Source organism: Alexandromys fortis, unplaced genomic scaffold (assembly GCF_014885135.2).
Source record: "Alexandromys fortis isolate MF-2015 unplaced genomic scaffold, M_Fortis_MF-2015_v1.1 scaffold_73, whole genome shotgun sequence".
NCBI classification, from domain to species: Eukaryota; Metazoa; Chordata; class Mammalia; order Rodentia; family Cricetidae; genus Alexandromys; species Alexandromys fortis.
Window position 1 is genome coordinate 5,098,333 of NW_026067959.1, and position 22,509 is coordinate 5,120,841.

At 38.8% G+C, this 22,509-nt stretch overlaps 1 protein-coding gene across 1 annotated transcript in view; it reads right to left on the minus strand.

The window, feature by feature from the left end:
* Positions 1-628: 628 nt before the first annotated feature.
* Positions 629-22,509, minus strand: part of Itga1 (integrin subunit alpha 1) — a 142,828-nt gene continuing 120,947 nt past the window's right edge. The window contains exons 22-29 of the mRNA XM_050152810.1: positions 20,744-20,833; positions 19,292-19,394; positions 15,721-15,834; positions 13,879-13,983; positions 13,626-13,730; positions 12,059-12,151; positions 11,547-11,663; positions 629-6,392 (exon numbers count right to left, since the gene is read on the minus strand). Of these exons, the coding sequence (XP_050008767.1) occupies positions 6,348-6,392; positions 11,547-11,663; positions 12,059-12,151; positions 13,626-13,730; positions 13,879-13,983; positions 15,721-15,834; positions 19,292-19,394; positions 20,744-20,833 (772 nt within the window). The 3' untranslated portion in view covers positions 629-6,347. The remainder of the gene's footprint in view (positions 6,393-11,546; positions 11,664-12,058; positions 12,152-13,625; positions 13,731-13,878; positions 13,984-15,720; positions 15,835-19,291; positions 19,395-20,743; positions 20,834-22,509) is intronic.

Consider the following 22,509-nt stretch of genomic DNA (forward strand, 5'->3'; position numbering starts at 1 on the left):
TGACTTCCAGCTTGTTAGTTGGAAGCTTGGGTTACAAACTCTGGTGCTGTGATTAGCCTCTAATACAGGGACAGTCTTGGGGAATTGACCTGACATTCTTTCAGGTAGATCACAGAGGATCTGTATTGAGTTAGAAGATGCTCAACTGTCTGGTTATCTCAGATGGTCCCTCCAGGTAGATCATGGAGGTCCTGGATTGAATTAGAAGCTGCCGGGCTGGTTGGTGTCCACTCCAGAACTGCCTGCTTGCCAATGGAGACAAATTCCTCACTTTTCAAGGTCAGAGAAATGATCTGTGTTTAGGTTGTGTGGGTAAAGCTGAGATTTATTTTACTTCCTCAGTGGTCTAACCTATTATACAGTAAAAGATGTATTATTAAATCATCTCATTAGGAGAAGGCAAACAGTCATATAGATTCTGTGGCTTTTGTCTCAAGTTTGCAAGACAATCACATTGCATCTTGTACAGGAAACACCACAGACATGCTTAATTTGCTCTTTGTTTCTTCCTTGTAGAGTACCAAGTAAAAGCTGCAATGGAGCTTTAAAAAAAAACAAATAGTTGGTACTTTGGAAGAAGTCCCATTTATTCTGGAGAAAATATGTATTTAAAATCACAGTAATCACATTCTTCTTTGAGTCATTTTTTATTTAAGATATAAAACAGGATGCTCATTTACCTTGACGTAAATTACACAGCTGATGCATAAGATAAGATAGAACTGTACAAAAATATCAAACCTTTGACCTCAGAATAGTGTACAGGATATGCCATCCACAGAACATCCAAATACTCTTTCACACACTCAGCGAATTCTAATTATACCTTGTACATGACTGTCACCTTGCAGCAGATTCCATGAATTTCTATGCAAAAGGTTCTTTATACTTGAATGTCAATGAAGCTTTTTTATCTAATCATTTTTTAATAAGTCTATGCACATACCCTTAAGTTGTCCCTTTGATGAGTTCAGTTTGAGGTAAGTTAGGAAAATGAGCAATCTAATAACTTTCAACTAGGCAATGTATAAATGTGGGGCGGGGGGAGTATGGTGGATGCTCCAGGGCAGTAGTTACTAAGTGCAATATTCTTCTTTTTAATAAGATGTATACATGGTGCGCACAGCCTAGCAACAGTCTTACAGCTTCACAGTAGTAACGAACAGGACACCATCCCAACAGGCCAGTGTTTCCTAATCCTGCAGCTGGGACTGGCTGCTTACAGGGCGAGGGTAGCACGTTAACTCTGACTGAAATGCTAACCACCAGGACCTGCATGGAATGTCTCTAGAAGGAAGAATCTACAGACTGTGGTTTCAGACAATGGTCTTCACATGACTCTTAAGATATGTTAACCCCAGAAAGTTCCCTGGGGTCAATCTGTCAATAAGAGTACACTTCCATTCATATAGTGACAAGTACGTTTGAGTGTGCTGTGGGGTGGGACACATGGAGTCTCAGGAAACTCTGGTCATTTTCATGGATTGGGCGGTAGAAATCAAGATAGGTAGGTAGTTTCATTTCCTCGCCTGCCCCCATTTCTTTTGTATTTATCAAAGTATAAGTTATCATGTGACATCAAGTCTACATGTGGTGACTTCCTTCACTATGGCTACTCTATGGAGGAAAGGAAAATCAATATTCACTACCCCTTCCTTCCTCCAGCTCTCTCCAGCTCTTGAATACAGGAATGGGGACCAATTATGCTGATAGGAATTGATGATGAACACAATGGGTGGGTTTTCATTCTGATGGCATTAGGAAGATTTCTTTTAAGATTTTTTTGTCCCCAGTTTATATGCATAAGTCCAATGAATGAGAGATCAGATATTCAGCCTCAAACTGTTGCATATAAACTCCACACTCCTTTCTCTAAGTATGTACCTTGAAGCACAATTAACCAAACACAGTCACAGCACTGAGTGTCATTGGCCCCTGCTTTCTCGTCATGACTCTCATAGGTTCTCTTCCCACAGGTTAGGAACTTTAGACTTCCCTGGGCCAGGTGTTTTCATAGGGCTGGGACTTGCCTGCCTCCACATGCTTCTCTGCTTTCTCCTTACTGGTGATGGCTAAATGTCTTACTCCGAATTTCTAAATTCGAGGTAAAATTTTAATAATGAGGATAAAAGACACTGAATAGTTCATAAGATTAATGCTGGAATTTAATTAATTCTATAGTTTAATGCTATTGCTTTTTAAATTCTTTTCTAAAATTATGTAATTTTTAGTAGTATACTACAGTACTTCCATTTGAGAAATGGTGGAATGATAATACCCGTTCCCCTCATGTGGTGTTAGAATTCAGACCCAGGGCCTTGCCTGAGCTCCGTGCACTCAACCATGGGGCCACACCCAGCCTTGACTGTGGCCTTTTGCAATGTGCTTTGTCTTTCCATTCAGCAAACTTAAAGGACGGAGGTGGTTTTTAGATTGTGGGTAGCTAGAGCTTGGGGACCACTGTCCAGTTGGAAGCAAAAGCCCAGGCTATGCATTTTGAAGTGTCATCTGCATTTAAAGTCCCTTATGTTCAATTAATTTGCATATTGCAATTTCTAAACAACAGCATCTTGAGGACGAAGCCTTCTTTCAGCTTTTAGAACTGTCTCTTGGGTGAGGATAAGGAAAATACCCAGTTGCTGAAGGCTTCAATCTCTCCGGTTTCTCCCGTAGAATCTCATAGGACAGTGGCCCATATGGTTGTAAACTTCTCAAGGAAGGATGCTGCATCTCTGAAGTACAAGTACTGTGGGGTGCCATGCCAACCCGTTGGAGTGCCATTAAGGAATCTGGGTTGGAAAACCGGAGTGAATGATCTGTTCACTGAAGCTGGCATTCACTGTAAAAGGAGCACACGTCTTAGTAACAAGCTACTAAAGCAATCTTCCTGAAAACCATTTGAGGAGACGTGTGATGGGGAGAAGGATGCTTGAGGGGTTTTAAGAACCAATGAAGAGGGCACAAAATGCTATTTTGAACAATTATTTGCCCGAAGTCACTTTCTTTGGACAACAAACTACACCTGGTACACAAGGTAGATTCTGGCACTGGTACATGCGATGGGCTCTGGCCCTAGGTCCTCCTCTATTTTGCTCAGCATCGTGCAGAGTAGGATAGGAGTTCATATGGACTTGATGGTGTGTTCAATGAAAACACTATGAGCACATTGTAATACAGTGATACTCTATCACAAGTTATTTTATACAAAGATTTCTGCTTCCCAATTGAGCTTAAACCTGTTTATACAAGAAAATAGAAGGCTTTCTATGAAAAATATATGCACATTACTTATATATTCATATATCTATATTTATAGATAAAAATCATTCTGGCTGCCTAAACAAATTTTATAAAAGTCTCTCTTTCTACAAGCTTTTTCTTCAAGTATACATATGCCACAGAAAGTACTTGGGGTCTAAGTTGTCAAGGATCCTAGTGCTCAGAGAAAAATAGTTTAAAAAATTGCATTGCTGATGTTTGAATTGGATAACAAAAGCTAGAAATGATTGCTAAAGACTTCTCACTTTGCCTTTTTCTTTTTGGAGTGTCTTGAGAAGGTTTCTCTGTGACTCCTGAGTGGCTCTTGTTTTTTAGTGGCGTGCAGGCTACCCTCTGTATTTTCTTGCTTTCAACTCCTTCCTCCTGCACGTTCATATCGCTTTATTCATTTTAAGGATGATTAATCCTAGACATTTAAAATTAAAGGATAAATAATCTATAGCATTCTAAGTTCTTGGATTGATACAACCAAATTTTTTAGCATAACTTGAAGTTTGGTTAGAGAGTGTGCTTAGGTGTGTGTATAGATGGTGAACATTGATCTGCATCTCTAGACATCAAAGATACAAGATATTTGGTGATTTATTTTAATCTGTAAGTTCATAAATAGTCCTAAGTATTGCCCAATTTTATTGTCTTAAATAATGTTACATAATTTATTAATTTCTTATTTATATGTTCTAGAATATGTCTATAAAGCTAATTTTGGGCATCTATTATCTTTTTAAAACTCAAAGCCTCTGCATTCATAGTTTTTAACTTACAAAATACTGAATAATCTTAAAAACTTAAATATTAATGAAAGTGAAGACTTATGAGAAGCCAAAAAAAAAAAAAAAACCAAAACAAACTTCCATCCCTGGTGTTGCTTTTGTGTGCTTATTCTTTTCCTATCTTAGTAAGTTCTGTCATTTGTTATTCTTCAGTTGCTCTGTGTTTAAATGGTATATGTATGTGTATGCAAATGATTACACACAGAGACTCAGTTATGATAGTAGAGAAGAGATATCTGGTTCCTTAAATATTTACTACTAACCAGGAATAATGTAGGTTAAAAACTGGTCGTCAAGTGGTATTGGCACCTTTTTATCTGGCCAGACTGCTGTTACTCTCCTTAAAAGTTCAAAATGACCTCATTTCTGTTTTGTCCTTTTGGCTTAGCAACATTCTTAGTTTAAATATGCACACGTAGAGCTCAGTGTGCAAAGTTCAGTCCCTGGTAGTCCCTGATGTCAAATATGAATCCAAATGTATCGATTGAATTTTATTTCCAAAGACATGGAGTTAGGAGTAGGGCTGCTGAGCGGGAGTGTGCTGGAGTTGGGCAGCATGGTAACTGAGCAAGAAACACCTGAGTTCTGGTGGGGGAAGAAGAGCAGGAGGAAGCCATTACTTCTGCAGCCGGCGAGAGACAGTAAGAATGGAGAACACGCCTTCTTTCTTCTCGTTTCCTGTCCACCTTTTTCCAGCCAAGGATGACTGTGGCAACCTCATGTCCATCTCCTATGCCTTAGGATCTTATACATAGGACTGGAAAGCTGAAAGGTAGGCTGAACCTGGCCCTAAGATAATTCCTCAGAAATACATTTTTTAATAATCCAACCCCAAACACTTAATTTCTCTGTTGGCTTTTTGTGTTTTGAGGACAGTAGAGTCTAGCTCTTTTGGAGTATTGACAGGTTCTGGTTCTTATGGTATTCAATCAAGCAGAGACATGGCTTTGGGGCGGTAGGATCAGCAAATGTTACAGCAGTAGTTCACACATGAAGATACTATACATTCATTCATTGTTATTTATCTTAGAAATGGAGCATCTGGGACTTAATTACAGCAGAGTTCAAGGCCCGTAGGGATTATTTCAGTCACACAGAAGTACACACAGCTGAGTTGTATCTTTCTGTTGGGTTAAGTTTTCAAAGTATAGATTCTTTAAACTACATTTCTTGGTTTCTTTCTAAATTCTGAGATGCCTTGCTTGAAATCAGTGTGTTCTTGGTAAATCTAAAACTAGCTCCGGAGACTACTTTGTCAATAGTAACATGAAACATATTTGGAAAATTCAAAAACAAACACTCATATTTTGGGGTTTTAAAAGAACCTTATACCAAAGCATTGAGGAGTCTCCTACTTTAGTGTAACATCTGGAAGCCCCAGCATTAAACAACTGCTCAGCAAAGGTGACTTTAGTCCTTTTGGGTTTTCTATCCTTGTTCTTATGGTTCATTAAGCCTCTGGGCATCACACATACATTAGTTATGTTTTTTCATAACTAATCACTGTTATGCTACCCAAACTGTTTTAAGTGTCTGTTTGCTTTTTTTTTCCTGTAAAAGAGGTTTGTGTTCTAGAGCTCGATATAAATTAAGCACTTTTACTTTTTGTAAAAGTTTAAATGAAAAGACTCAGTGCACTTGTTTTTAAATGACTCTCTCTATTCGACATAGAATTTAAACTCAATTGCACTGTGCTCTAAGCACATTGGAAAACACTGTTTCCAACTACAGAACCCAAGGAGTCACTGTGGTTTCATCCTATTTTCAGTCCATATTGGATATGGGCTCTGCTGGGCAGTTTTTCTCATTAGAACGGGGCGATTTTCCCACTCCATGCCTTTGCTGGTATTTACAAACGCCGAGAGCCCCGCTGAAGGTGTCATCAAGAGGAGCTTAGTTTACATCACGCTGAGAGTCACTGTTTCGGTGAACACAAAGCTATTTTCATGCATCCCTTGAATGCTCCCCGTGGCATCTAAACACATGAACATACGTGGACTGGGGATTCTTCTTTAAAACCCTTTGTCATTTCACTTACTCAACAAAAATGAGCAATTATTGAAAGTATTTCGCATCACTTTCTAAACCGTATCTTTGGGTACCCTTTTTTGGATCATACTCGATCTGTCACTTTCCCAAGGGAGTAATCCCAGCAGCTGGATGATGAATGACATATAGTCATGTGACCATGTCTTTGGTTGTATTTCGGAATTTCTTCTCACATGATTGAGGCAAACCTGAGAATAGATCATTGAATAATCGTTACTGTCCTCTTTTTTTCTCCTGTAAAATATTTCATTTCTCCATTTTCTTCTTTAGCGGCCTTTTGAAGAATCCGATCTGTTGAGAAAATACAAAATATAACACAATGAACTATTTTAATTCAGGCAACAGATGCTGATCGATTTAGATATAATCTAAGTAATCATGCATTATAAAATCCAGGCACGCAATTAATTCAGATAACCGATGCATATTTTATCTGACCAGTTAATACTGAATGCAAATTAGATAATATCTGTCAAACTGCTACTTCGTCCTTGGCCATTTCACTGCACCAGCTACCTAGGAAAAACCGTGCATGTGTGCAAGAAGCAGCGTTCTGGGAAGTGTGAGACAAGCGAATGACAATGAATCTACATTGTCATTGTCGTTATTTGTTCTGAAGTGCCAGAAACGTTTCCATCAAGTAACCAATGCTCAGATATTGCAAGTCTTAGAGGTTACAGTGAGCCTGGTAGACGGCCATGAGCAAGGTGCCAGGAAAATATCTGAATAATCTGGATGTCTCTAAGTGGGTAGAATGTTACACACAAGCTCTCCGGGAGAGGTTGCTCGAAAGACCCCGTGTCATTTACCTATGAAAATAGAGCTACTGAGGGTAGGGAAAAGAAATCACATGTGGCTAACGTAAGTCACATTTCATTATTTTCTGTCACTGAACCATCAGCAAAAGTTATCAGCCTTATGTTTTTATATTATAAAAACATTTGACACTAGATATGACTTTGGAAGTGACATTGTATTAAAAATTGTGAATACATTAAATCTCATTTAATTAGTTTAATCTTCTTTAAACTAAATACTTAAAAAAAACACCTAAGGGTACTAGGAAAGTATCTTTTAAAATTTGTGTACTCTAATTTTTTTCTTAATTTGAGTTAGTTAATTATTTGGAAATGTAGCATGCTCATATCACGTGGATCTATTTATGACTAGCTATGGATTTCCCAGAGTGTGCTATTATGGGAGTATGTCTGAATGGTGGTGGTGGTGGTGGTGCAATTTGCATGCAGAGCACAGAAGCTAAACTTGGGCACAGTGCCTTAGGTGCTGTTGATTTTGCTTTTTGAGACAGCATCTTTCATTGGCCTGTTAGACTAATCTGAATAGCCAGAGAAGCCTGCGGGGGGGGGGGGGGGGGGGGGGGGGTACTCTTTCCACTACCAGTGCTGGGATTATCAGCACATTATAGATAACTCCATGCCAACATGCACAACTTTTTTTTAAAGATCTATTTTTATTATGTGCAATTGTGTGTGTGTCTCTGTATCTGTATGTGGGAATGTGTAAGTGAGAGTTGGTGCCCTCAGAGGCCAGAAGTGTCGGATCCCCTGGATCTGGAGTTATATGTAGATGGGAGACAATGGACACAGGTACTGAAAACTGAACTTGGGTTATCTGTAGGAGCAGTACATACTCTTAACTGCTCTGCTATGTCTTCACTCTGGCCACCACTGCTTAACCATCATGAAGGGTTTGTGTGTGTGTGTGTGTGTGTGTGTTCTTGCCTGGAACTTGGGTCTTCATGTTGATAAGGTAAGCACTTTGCTGACTGAGCTCCCTCCCCAGCCTGGGGCTACACACCTAATATATAATGATTGAGCCCTTGCAGACGTGGAGGGATGAATGATCAGCAATAAGTACTTCCAACTTAGGAAGCTTTACTTAGGGCTGGTTTCTGCCAGAATCTAGTTGCTAGAAGATGAGGAAAGGGCGGTAACAGAAAACACAAACTTGGAAACCACCATGAGGTTAGGTTTTCCTGAACACCAGTCATTTCCTATGAGGCAACTATGGAAGCTCCGGACTTGGATACCAATCACCTTTTCACCTTTGCCCATGTGCCCTGAGGACAGCAAATCAGGGAGGCTTTTTCCCAGAGTGGGAGGCGAGTATTTAAGAAAAGGGTGTGCTGTGTGGGACTCTGCAACTCCAATGCCACCAGGATGAGTAAAGAGGGGTTGAAGCGGCAGGAAAGACAGAGGAGAGAAGAGGTTTTCTGTTCGTTTTTTTTTTGTTGTTGTTGTTCATTTTTTTCTTTTGTTTTTGTTTGCTTGTTTTGCTCTGGTTTGATTTTTTAAAAATTTTCATTGAGGGGGCACACTGCAGTGGGAAGGGGAGAATATGGAGGGTCTGGGAGGTGAGCAGAATTAGGGTACATGAAATTTCCAAAGATTCAATTTAAAAATCGTTAAAAAATCTGATTCTTCCGGGCTGCCCACCAGGCTCTTTTTCCTCTAAAGACCAGCCCCTTTTCCAGTCCCCTTCACTTTAAAATGTTTCTAAATGACCATCTTTGAGCCTGAACTTCTGTGATCTCATCTTTTCCACTCAACAAATCCTATAAACATGCATTTTATTACGGGAAGCTGGATATTTAGACCAGAGATTAAGGGGATGTAATTTGTAACTCCTACAAACTAAAACAAGACAATTAGCCGGGGTTCGAAAAACAAAAAGTTAAGTGTTTTTTTCTCTAGGGTTTTGCTTTTCCGCTTTCGTTTCTGTATCCTAAATGATCCTCTTTAGAATTACCCTAGTTCAAAACCCGGGGGGCAAAGTCGTGATCAGTGTAAAACGTGGGGCAAGTGTTGGATAAATGAATAGCAGAAAATAAAGAATGAAGAAGTGTGGCGTCGCTACCCCGGCCCCTTATCCGTAGGTCTGTACACCTGAAACACCGCAGCACAGAGTCTCACACACAATGAGAAATTAACAATAATGAAAAATAAAATAGAGTGATTATAACATTGTGTTAAAATAAAAGTTAGGCACATGTATTTACTTTTTTAATTTCTCAAAGCATCTTATTATACTACATTATAGTACAGTTGACTGGATCCCAGGACTAAGATGGGGTAATGGGGGATTACCGTTTTCCTTCAATAAATCACACTGGATGAGGAACAACGCTGTAGGAGTAATAACTCATCAGTGGGGGACTTTGACATAGGTGCAAATCAAGTTAGAGAACTTGAAAACACATGTTCTAGTTTCCCACAATTTTTCTTCTGACTGTGGCATTCTGCTTTATATGTTACTCTGAATTGGATTAGGAACTTTTATTCTAAAACTAAGTAACTTATGTTTCAAAGAATTTATAACCCAGGGCCCTGTGCTGTGTAACAATGGAATCTATCTAAAAAATACAAAGGTTTGGAGATAATTGTTAGTTGAATACAGTTGTTCACTAGTTGATACTCTTGGGGAGTTACCAGCTACCTTGCCTTTGTTTTAATGTTTACAGGTATAAAACGCAGTTACAATACATGGTTACAAAAATTGTTGTGTGGACCACAGAATGAGATCAGTGAATAAATATTCAAAATCTTATCCAGAACATTACTGGCTCTGTGGCCCTGGTAAGCATGCGAAACTTGTCTGTATGTTCACTTCCTCCTCTACAGGACTGAGGTTCATAAGAGTGAAGATGCATTAAGGGAGATTGCTTGGCACAAAGTAATCACCTACTAAGTGCTTGCTCCCCCGTTTGCCTTGAAATCCCAGTTCTAATTTAAAAGCCTATTACTGAGGTATTTGAATTAACTAAACACACTCATTTTGACAGCCCGGATTTGATTAACTGACCTTTTGTGGGTGGTAAAAGAAGATCTTAGAAGCTGTAAGCATACATCAGTGCAAAATTTACTGGTAAATGTTCTCATTTTTACACTCAGGCTTTTTCAGACCAAGGGTGGAAGAGCAGGTGGGGGAAAATTCCGTCTTGTTTGCTTGCTTTAAGCAGAGGTGTGAAGTCAGAGAGAATCCATCCAAATATCAGCCCTGGCTTTCCTATTCTCTTTCCCAAGTAGTATTCCAACTAGTCAGCTCACACAGGAAGGTCACACTAGGCCACATCAGGCCCAGTCTGCTGCAGAGGTGCTTCTCAGTGGGGAAATCACAGCCTGTGTGGCAACACAAGCTGTAAACCAGGCCTTGGGTACCACGGTGTGGCAAAGCTGGGTATTGCAGAGAGCTCTGACATCCAGGAACTTCAGAGGAAGAAAGGGACACTGACTGTGACCTGTGTCTTGGGACATTGCTGGGGAAGAATCATAGATTCCATTTATGGAATCCAATGCTATTTGGGCATGTTCTCCTTGAAGGAAATCCCCCAAAGATGAAGTTTGTCATCACAGAAGCCAGGAAGGATGGTGACTGCCATAGCTCAATAGGAGAGTAAGTTGCTATAGAAACTATTTAATTAAATGGTTCTGTTTTTGTACATTAGAAAAATGAACATGTAGCCACATTTCCATTTTTGCATAATTTTATCTAGCAAAGCAGTGGTGAGATATAGGAGCATGTTAATGCCAGACAGAATTCAAATTCCATATTTAATTAATAAAAACATTGAATTCAACTTTTATATGGATTTTTCTAGTAAGTTCATCCATCCCAAAAGCTATCATCATAGCCTGTTTGAAAATGGAGTGTTCTTACCTTTCTCACCTTAAACCGTCTCAGTAAATATCTAGATTAACTTGGGAGAAAAGAGGTTCCCATTTGGTGTTCCAAAAGGATTTGATAAGGGGGTCTCTGAACTTCCCATTTTTCAGCACACCCGCTGACTATTCTATACTTGTTCCTTATACAGCCACACAATTACTGCAGAAAATGTGGGTTTTCTGTTTGTGCACCAAAGAAGCATTTCATCTTTAAAGCAGATAGAGTGCTAGAGCTAAAACAAAGGTTCATCTCAGTCTTGATGTCCTTCACCAACAAAGGAATTCAATCTTTCTTGTTGTTTTTATTTTATTTTATTTTATTTTTTGAGAAGGGTTTCTGTGTGTAACCTTGGCTGTCCTGAAACTCGCTCTGTAGACCAGGCTGGCATTGTCAGCCTGTCTCTGCCTCTTGAGTGCTGGGCTTAAGGGCATTTGCCACCACCACCCGGCTGTTGTTCTTACTTTTAAAAGTAATAAATACCCTTACTAAAAGTTTAGTTTATTACTAAATAGTCCTCAGTAATCCTCCCTGTAAAGAGGTTACTCCAGGAGTTTGGGGTACATGAGTCTCCAATTGGGGCATACATTTTTTTTCCTTTGCAAAAATGAGATGTGTAGTACTCACGATATGAGATATTGCATGTTTTAAAATTCTTGCTTATCATCTAAATGCATATACATATTCTATTTGGAAGCATAGATAACTCATAATCTATTTTGCTGTTGGTGGCTGGAACAAAGGGACAGTGGCCGTGGCGCTTACCTTCCACAGTGCTAATATGAGCAGCATCAAGAGCAGTAGTCCAGCGAAGGCGCTCAGGAGGATGACCCACAGCGGCACTTGGCCCGGAAGTCCATCTTTGGATATTTGAATAGCCAGCTGAAAATGATTAAACCAGGCAGTTAACACTGATAAACACCCCTTAGAACTCCCGGAGCCCGGAGTTATTGCAGGCTATATTTTTTTTTTCTACCAAACACTGTAATTAATCGCATGACTGTCTAGGAAAAAAAAAAAAAGAAAAAACCCATCAGGTTTACATTTGAAAATGCCTTTCATTTACTCAAAACGTCCAATAATATCAGATTTATTATCGCCAAAAAGTAGAGCCCTTCAAAACAGAATCTTACAGTTTATACAGTCCGGCTCACCCAGGTGGAACATCGAAATTTTTCCAGTATGAGAAAATCATGCCCCTAGATTCTGGTTGCCAGAACACCACAGACAGTCTGGAGTGAGAAGCAGAAAGTTTTCAGACACACAGCCTCACTTACCTCTCGCTTCTGGTTGCTGCTGCTTAAAACCAGCGATGTGTTTTGACTCTGAAGTTCTCCCTTTACAGTGAGATTTAAGCTGGAAAAATGTGTCTGAAAGGCAGGTAGGAGTCGTTATTAATGGACCGTGCTAATTAAGGTGAGAGATGGTCATATGTGAGCAGTCCAACAATCCCATGTGCTGCAGTCCACCCACGCAAGGTCCGGCAAGACCAAGGCAACTAAAGATCCAGTATGGATTGGGGAAGAGGCTTCCTAGTTCCCATCTCTAGTAGAGCAACTGTTGATAGCTACTGGGGTAGGGAAAGTCGCTTTTCTTTTCTTTTTAAAAAATATGTCTTAAATTAAAAATATACTTAAATCACTCCCTCCCTCCCATAAATCCCTACTCCTTTTCCAGTCATTATTTTATTCATTATTATTGTTACCTATGAGTAAATACGAAACACAGTCTGCTAAATCTATTTAGTGTTTCTACGAGCGTGGCCCTTGGTGGGTTCCCCAATGTCCCAGTGGATCAACCTCACACCCATGCATATGAACAGCACTAATTACAATTGGTGGGTTAAAAAATAAATAAAAGGTTTTCTAAGGAAGATAGGATGATGGGGGTGGTTCTGGGAAAAGTAGAAAGAAGGAGTGAGGTGTAGATAGGATCCAAATACATTGTGTACTTTTGAAAAAGAAAATAGAAAAAAACACTGAAATTGTTCTGTGAAATTAATACAGTGATGCCTAGGGGCACCTCCTCCTTTCTTCCCCACCTCCCCCCAAACTGTCCCTTAGATCCTTCTTATAGAATGCGAATAGAAACTTCAAAATGATTTCTAGTCAGATTTTTCTCTAGAAAAACAAAGTTCAAACTTCGCTTGCCTCTCACGCCTCTATGTTTGGGACAGCTACATTCACATCCCAACAGTGAGGACTACGTGTACACACTTATTAAGGATTGTGCATGAAATTAGCAATATTAAAACGTCACGACTTGCCAAAATATCATCTTAATGGGACCGAACCTAAAATTCTCAGTTTCATACGATCGACTACATATTTCTTTAAAGAGAAACAAAAAATACCAAATGCAAGAAACTGTGTTTTCAAACAGCCTGCATTCAGATAGATGTGGCTTTGTGGGGGATGATGAATATACTCACATAGAAATTTCAAAAATAATCACTATTCTATAATGTATTCAAGTTCTCTCTTTTGTTAATGATGTCAAAAAAATGTCACTCCATTACTTTTTGAACCTTAACCAGGTTTCAAATTATTAAGATAAGCATAACCTCCAGTATCAGAGAAGCAGTTCTCTCTTGTGGTGCACAGACTGAGGAAGACAGAGACCTAGGACACTGCCTCTGGCAGGGGACTCTGGTGGCAACTTTGTTATCGACAGATGGGGAAGATGAGCCCCACACAGCTGGTCATGGGTCACATTTTCAGACACCTCCCTCCCCAGTTTCATGTTCTTTCCACGGCAATGCTGTGGCTTGCACAAACACACCAATAGTGAACTAATACTTAATGATCGGATTCCATAACTGCCTAGTGCAATGTGACCACTTACTTTTATGAACGTTGGTTTCCACAGGATGAATGATACATTCACTTGACTCACATCAGAAGGGATCAGATGGCAAGTGACGGTGGCCAGCTTACAGGTGCTGCAGTCCTGTTTGATTGTCAGAGAGACATATCAGGGTGCTTGCAATCCCATCCCAGGTTCTATATCTACACGCTTCAGCTAGGTATTTACTTCTAAGCCGACACTGGATGTACTGCGCTTGGAGAGCATAACATACAGATAGAATTCAGTTTACCTGGATTGTGCCTCTTTTGAGATCTTCGGACTTTGATATTGCCATTTTCTTCCCAGAGTTGATACCAAAAGGATCCTCAAGGCTCCGGGGTTTGCAGTTCACATTCTAAGGAAGGAAAAATTTTCCCCATGAAAAAGTGGCAAAGTCCAAGGAAAAACATCAGTTGGTGTAATAACATGAAGAATCTTATGAATGACAGCCAGTGATATACATGGAAGATCCATTTGTGAGTGTGCAGGATAGAGAGGCCATAAGGTATCCGCGATGTATCCCCACTCCACGGGATCATCATTGTTTCTGTGACCCTTGCAATTGCAGCAGATGAGAAAGGATGCTAGTAGAATTCTCTGTCTCACGAGTAACATAATTATCAATTTATTATTGCTCAAAGAACAGCTGATAAATTACAATTTATAAATTCCCACGATATATATTAAAGTACACACACATACACACACATACGCTAATGAAAAAGAAAGTGTTAGCATGTTTGCTATAGGCTCAATTTGATGCCTCTTTTGTTGGACTAGAGGGAAATTCCAGAAATTTTTTTCCTTGCCATTAGCAAAATATTTAAATGATTGGAAACTAAATATGACAGTTGCCATGTTTTGTTTTGTTTTTAATTCTGAGAAGGATTTAGCTTTTCAAAACCACATAAAAAGAAGGCATAATGTTAAATGTTGAATTCATGCATATACTAGCTCAATAATTACTGTAGCTGTCTGTGTTTTACACATAAACAGAATAATAATATTAATAATAATGAATGTCACATAATAATAATATTTTTAAAACAGCACATAGTCTATTTAGTGCTGCAAGCTCATTGGGGTTGCAATAGGGGGGTTGTTTGGGGTAAGTGAATAGTAACCCACTTTTTGTGAACAGCTATGCATGTTTAGAAAAAATAAGCCTTCCTTATTGAATCCCTCAAACAAATTAAGTGTGACAAAAATTCCATGTATCCATCAACAGTTAATTACCTAAGATCGACAGGATTATACCATGATTCCAAAAGGGCATGAATAGCTGAGTCCTAAGAGTCTGGACCTGGAAACATGACCTCATTTGCGAACTGAGTCCTTACAGACATAAGTACATTGAGGTTCTGCGGGTAAGAACATCTTGTATTTCAGGAAACCCCAAATTGAATGGTGGGTGTACAGGAAAACACTGAGGCAGAAAACGAACCCAGAATCCCAGGAAGGATGGAGCCAACGACTACAGAGAGTTCCCAGCGACACTAGATGCTGGAGGGAAGGCGTGGTCTAGAGGGAATCTCCATTATCAGCACCTTGATACCAAACTGCTGACCCTCAACATCACTAAATAATTAGCTATCGTCTTTAATTACTCATTTTCTGTAGTTTGTTTCAGGAACCCTAGATATTGAACTTACACATTTTAAGTAGTTGATGGGATTTGTTAATTTATTAATTTTTAATAAATATATAAATTAATTAATTATTTAAAGCGTCTCCATTTGTTTTAGACTAAACTTAACTTATCACAAGTATCCTACAAAGCAGGAGGCGAGGAAGGTAACAGTGGGTTGGAGAGACGTCTTAGCAGGTGACAAGTGCTCACTGCTAGCCCCGTGATGTGAGTTCTGTCCCAAGGCCTCTGGTGAAAGGCACTTGCTGTCAAGCCTGATGCCCTGAGTCATCCAGCTGCAGGGCTCACAATGTAGAAGAAGAGAACTGACTGCTGCAAGTGGCCCTCTGACCTCCCCTGTGGCTCAGACATGCCACCCCTCTCAATACAAAACAAGTAAGTAACTGTGGTTTTTGAAGAAGAAGGTAACAGAACTGACACCCTGGGAAAGCACACAGGACTTACATCTGAAGACGACCATCCAGTCGGGTACAGTACAGGATAACCATCTGATGTCAAGTTGGGGAATGAGATTGACAGCTGAAGTTCCGGCATTGGGAAATGGCCCCTTTTTCTGATCTATGGGGGAGAATAAAAGAATAGACATACAATCATCTTTGGCTCTTTCAAAAGCATCCTCTCCACGTTATGTAGAACTGTGGTTCTTTTTCCCTCTTTCATGTATATGTGCGTGTGGTACATGTGCGTTTGTGTCTGTGTGTTCACATGCATGTGGGCACGTGCATACGTGATCATACACGCAGATTTGCGTGGGTGTGTATGTGGAGAGGCCTGAGGTTGGTATCAGGAAATTTCCTCCTTAGCTATTTAGACTTTTTCTTTGAGATAGCATTTCTCAATCAAACCCATAGCTGCCCAATACACCTAGCGTCCATCACTACCTTGCTCTGGGGATCTCCTGCCTCTGCCTGTCTCAGCAGGCTTGCTGCAAATACAGTCAAGCCATCATACCCATCCAGAACTTATGTGGGATCCAGGAAGCTGAACGCCAGTTGTCTTGCTTGAGAAGTACATTGACCCACTGGGCCATCACCCCAGCCATTATCATCCCAGGACTGACCGACTGTATCTCTCACTTTCTAGACCAGGGCCTCCACTTCTGGGTTCTGGGATAAAAGATAATTTTGGTTCTTGTTTTGTTTTGTTTGTTTGTTCATGAGACGGGATTTCTCTATGTAGTCCTGGCTGTCCTGGAACTCACTCTGTAGACCAGGCTGGCCTCCAACTTAGAGATCCTCCTGCCTTTGTCCCCTAAGTGTGTGTGCTGCCACTGCCCAGGAACTTTGGTTCTTAATTGATGTTGGATATATAAAATTCTGAGTCATACACATGAAGGTGGCTCATGATGCAATGTGGGAATTGACCTGGTTAATCCAGCAAGAAAGTATGAATGCCCATCAGTGGTCATATGTAGTTGCTATAATTATATTGTTTATTCATTCTTTAATCCAGGATAATAGTAGGATTACTAATACTATGCATGTGGATAATACTAGGGTTAGGCTGTCAGTTTGGACACATCAATAATAAACTCAGTCACCGATACTGTGTTGGTGTTGAACTAAGAAATCAAAGCATCACCCTTTGTGTCATTTAACCAAGAGTGAGCCAAATTGGAAATCTCTGTGTTTTTCATCATTCCTGTCTGCATAAGCCTGGATCTACACTGTTGGAATTCTGTTTGTTGGCTCCATATCTGTGTCTATGAATATCTGTCCCTAATAAAGGGTTGCTCTTCCTCTTATTGAACGTCATCACAGAAAGCATCACATGAGGAAGAAATGTTGGACACTTTATTGAAATCTTCAACAGAGTTTTACAAGTCACTGTCTCCAACTGACCCCACTTAATGTCCCCGAGTTGGGACCAGTGTGCCCCCTGGATACCATACAAGTATGATGTCCACGTTTTACATATTCTTAATGGCTTCTCTGGGCAATTTATTTAGCCATATGAAAGAACACTTTGATCTTCAAGAGATGCCAGGACTGCCTAGCTAGTAAAGCAGCCTATATTGAGAGCTGCTCAGATCTGTAGTGATTCCCCATGGCTGCTGAACATTGAATCATTCATCAACCTTGGAACTGTGGAGATTCCTGAAGCTATGCCGGCCTCTTTGAACAAGGTCTGCAACCATCTTAGAATAATACACCTGGGGCTTGCCTGGCACAGCCTTTGCTTTGAATGCTATCTGCTTCTGAAATTCACTCAGGAATCATAAATTCTGATATTATTTCTTTCTTACCAAGAAGTACTCCTTCTTAAAATAAAACAACTGGAAAATACTGAAAATAAGCAGAAAACAAATCTCCTGCAATCTAACCACCTTCGCAGAATTTTGCTGGATAAAATTATTTGTCTTTATTATTTGTACAAATGATAGAAAGCACCTCACATACACAGAAAGAAAACTTTGTTTATTAAATCTATTATGTTATGTTGCCCCAAAACATAATGGTTACTTGAAAATCTGGCTACTGATAGCTAAATAACAATTACAGTATTATCTACAATGTGTGTTACCTATGAGAAACTCGCTATGCCAATCATCTGGCTTGCAGTACTGCCTTAACTCTTAACTCTAGGACTGGGATCCCTTATCACTGTTTTATCTATGAGCAGCAATGTGAAAACATTAAAAAAAAAGTTACAAGCATGGAAAACTGATAAGTAGCAATTGCAGTTAAAATATTATAACATATTGTCTTCCTGCAGAATATATAGCAATGTCTTCACCAAATGAATGACAGTTCATCTAAGTAACTTTGGCTTACTTTAGTAAAGTTAAAATTTTAAGCCTTTTATAAGAGTGCTGCTAAAATTTTTAATCATTTATAATTTCTTAGTGAAATTACCAGTAGTAAGTCGCTAGATCTCACCTAAACATCTTGTTTTACTTTCATTCTAGATGTTAAAGCAGCAAAATAACCAGAGATACAAAATATTATTATTTCTGTTATCATTGCTTGTAACACGGAGCTCCTATCTCAAGCCTAGGGCCTAATAAGTTACAATGAATGAAGATCTACAATGGTCAAGTTTTTCCCCTTTCTTTTTGTTTGTATACTATAGAAGCCTAATATTCTGAATTATACAATCATATCCCAGAATTGAGCATAAGTTTGCACTCATACTAATTTCCAGAATGTAGTTTATCATCATAATTTTAGTAGAGAACACAAATTCCTCTCAAGAGGAATTTATTTCTCTTGAGAATATGGGGAACTTTTTCCCATCTTGTAAGAGAACGTACTTCTTCATAGCTGACCATTCCCCAAAAGCTTAATACTGGCTTCATTTATAATGGTGTTGTATCACTTGATGAGCGCATATGCACACAAATCATTCATTTCAATTGAATGCTCCTTTCTCCTTGAGTAATACTGAGTTTGTAAGTGTTACCCATTCTAAAATTCCTTGACAGCCTTTTGTAGAGATTACATAAAGTTTGTAGCAAAGAATTTAAAATAAAAAAAATGAGTGTAGTAGAACCTATCATTGAAGAAGACTGTAGTGGACACATTGGTAATTTACAGTATAATTCACGTGAAAGAGAGCAATAGGCAGACAAGTGACAAGGACACATTGAATAAAGAAAAATATTCCCACAAGAATTCAAAAAAAATCATTTCTGAGATTGTCATGAGTCTGTGAAACATGGTTTTCTGAGCCATACTAAAACGAATATAAAGTATATACACTTAGCGGTTGTAGCATCTGTCTGACAAAAGAGCGACTTCTCTTCTAGAAGTTATTCTTAGTTAATATGTCTTACTATAAGGAAGTTAGAGACTTTGGCTTTTAAATTTGACTCAAGGTATAATTACCAGTTTGCACTTAATCTTAGCCAGAAGGCAAAGAAGTGATATAATTATCAATTTGGACAAAATAGCATAACCTAGTTAAATTACAAAGAAAAATATTCTAGGATGTGCAGATTCAATACGGAAACACTTCCTTGTTTCCTTAATAGAAATAATCTGTTTAGCATATTGACTTAGAGACAGCTTCTTACCGTGTAGAAGACATTAATTTCATTTCCAATGTCACCAGTGGAATTAATAAGCTCAGGGAGCGTCTCATTGGCCGCAATCGAGATGTGGTGTTCACTCGCAGAACTTAAAAGAATTAATGGGGGAAAATAAGATAAAATGCAGCAATGTTTAAGTTTATTTGACTTCATTCTTTTCTTAGTCTCTATCACAAGATCCCATAAAAATATTTGCAGAGTTCAAAACAGAGAGATTCTTTTACCCCCAGACCTCAATTAAATATTTGAGGATGCTAACAGTCACCAAATTCAGTAGGCATTGTTGCTTACTTGACTCCAATATTTTAAATTATATGTAACTTTCAAAGTAGAATTTTACTGTTATAAAGTGAAGAATCTCCATGAGTCTACTAACATTTGAACTAGGGAAAAAAATCAGACTAAAATTTGATGTATTTAGTCATGCTGAAAGTGAAGAAACTAGTTTTTTTTAAAAAGTGTTTACATTTATGCAATTTAAAATTCCTGTTACTGATAGATGAGAAAGCTCAATCTCCCTATGAAGGTCATGGTCTTTGGATGACCCCGTAGAACTTAAGACTATCCCTCAAAGCAGCACTTCAGCCAAGAGAAGACAAATAAAAGATATTTACAAATGTGTGCCAAAACTCAATTTGAATGGAGTGGAAAGCTGTTGGGAAAATCTTTGTGCTGACAGAAGCATATGCAGCAAATCAGACAAAAGACAACAGACTTCAAAGGCTAAGGAAGATATGCAAGTCTCGTGCCTAGCCTATAACCCTTGCTCTCTGACCTCTCTCAGAGAGAGAGTGCCATGAGAAACAAACAGAATGGTTGGCTGGTAGACTTGGCTGGCCTTGACTCTGGCCCCAATTTTTTTCTATACGCATTGCACATATTTATTTGAAAGAGCTTGGAATTCTGCTTCAGTAAGGGACATCATAAACAAGGGGCTCTGTGGAGCGGGCATTCACTAACATGATTAGTACTTGAAAAGAAAATATGGTCTGAACGGAAAGAATGGTTTCCCAATAGTGGGGAGGAAGAAGCGGCTGACCAATGAGAAGTGCTTTTACCTCGTGCGACAGAATGGGCGGGTAGATCCCATCTGCAGGATGAGAACAGAGACCCAGAAATATGCTGCTGACCTGTGACAAAACGCTGCATTTTGTCAAGGACTTTGGCTTCCGTTCGGGAGCAAAGACTTGCCATTAGCACATTTTATGTTGCTGTTCAGTGCACACAGGTTCTCAAAGGTACAGATGCGTGTGGATGTATGGAAGACAATGAACATGGTTGCCAGGCACCACACCAGAATTGTGTACTTGGCAGGTCTGGAAGACACTGGAGTACCTGCCACTTTAAGTGAGTGGTGATGCTCTCAGCCAGGGACTGCACTAGGAAAACTGTTCGGTGGCCAAAAAGCTGTCAATGAAAAACAGTGGCTGCTCCTACCTGTGAAACTGTAGTCCGACTTCATATTTTACTGGGATGGAAATATTTACTTCATTATCATAAAGAGATTCGGGTGGTTCTTCGCTGTCACTGGAAAACACGGTACATTCACATTAGACATTACATTTGTTTAGCCACAGACCAGCTCTAAGCATTTGAAAGAGAGGATCCTATAGGAAAATTAATAAAATACAAAATCGTAGAATTCTTCATTTGTTTTTATTGAGAGAAGTTAGAGTGGAGATAGGTATTATTATTATTATTATTATTATTATTATTATTATTATTACTTCCAAGATGATTCTACTGTGGAGTTAAGAGTTGAAAACCACACTGATTCAGACCTAAGTTTAGAAAATTGTATGAAATAATTAGAATCCACAGGCTTATTATTAAAATATTGAGATAGCTGGACTTCTGTGGCATAAAGACTTGGACACAAATCACCTTAATTTGAATTTATCACACATGAGGACTTTGTACAGAGCTAGTCTCATACAGCTAATTGTGGATCTAAAATCTTCTTTTTCTTTCATAGTCTTTCCAAAAGAGCAGTCAGTAGGCATGCTATTTCAATTTTTATGTATTTCCTTGATTTGAGGTGTAATTTTCATAATATTTGAAATTTTAATTGTTTTACACACGTATACATTATATACAAATATACCTCACACTCATGAACAAAGCATGGAGGAGAGATGTATTTTATGACCAGATAAAAGAATGGACTTGTTCTTGAACACTGGTACCTTTACATCGTTATTTAATTTCTCTCTGCCCTGGTTTTTCATCTACAAAACAGACGAGTTATCACTTAATTTTCTACAGTGGATGTCAAATAAATAGGTGCTGAGCTAAACTGAACTGAATAGAATGAGTTAATTTATCCATTAATTATTTTATTGCTTGTTAATTCATTTTCTATCTATGGAGTAATGACTAAATACAGGGGCCATGCGGGTTACTACAACAAAACCACTTGACATCGCAGGACATGTTCTGGTGGAAAACTATATTCAGCAGAAAGTTAAAACCTACTTTAAGTTCTGTATTAGTCTTTTCTCACTTTTTTCCTTAAAGAAAATATAAGTAGTATATTCTTTCTTAAGCCAGGCTGAATTCAACTTAGCAAAAAAAAAAAAAAACCCAAAAACCCAAAAATAAAACATAAATTCTTCATTCAAGGTGACACCTATTTTTCTTTTTTTTTTAATTTATTTTTCCTCTTTTTGCAAATGGATTTTTTTCTCACATAATGAATCCTAATTATGGTTTCTTTTCCCTGCACTCCTTCTAGTTCTCCCCTACTTCCCATCTTGTCTGGACCCATTCCTTTTTTGTCTTTCATTATAAATCAAAGTTCTCTAAGGCATAATTAAAATAAAATAAAAGACAAAACAAAAATCAGCACATAAGAGTTGGACAAAACAAACAAAGAAGGAAAAGAGCCCAAGAGAAGGCACAAGAAGCAGAGCCTCACTCATTTGTACCTTCAAGAATCTCAGAAAAAAATACTAAACTGGAAGCCATCATATGCACACTGAGGACCTGGTGCAGACATGTGCAGACCTGTGCAGACCGTGTGCATGCAGCCTCACTCTCTGTTACTTCAGATGAGCTTTGTTCCTGTTTATTTAGAGGGCTTTCTTTTCTTGCATGTGTTCTATGATAGTGCCAAGAAGCCTTGAATGATTTGTGTAAAATTTATTAAAGTATGAAAGGGTATCATTAAATTTTAAGTCCGTGTGATGACAGTTGACTTTGAT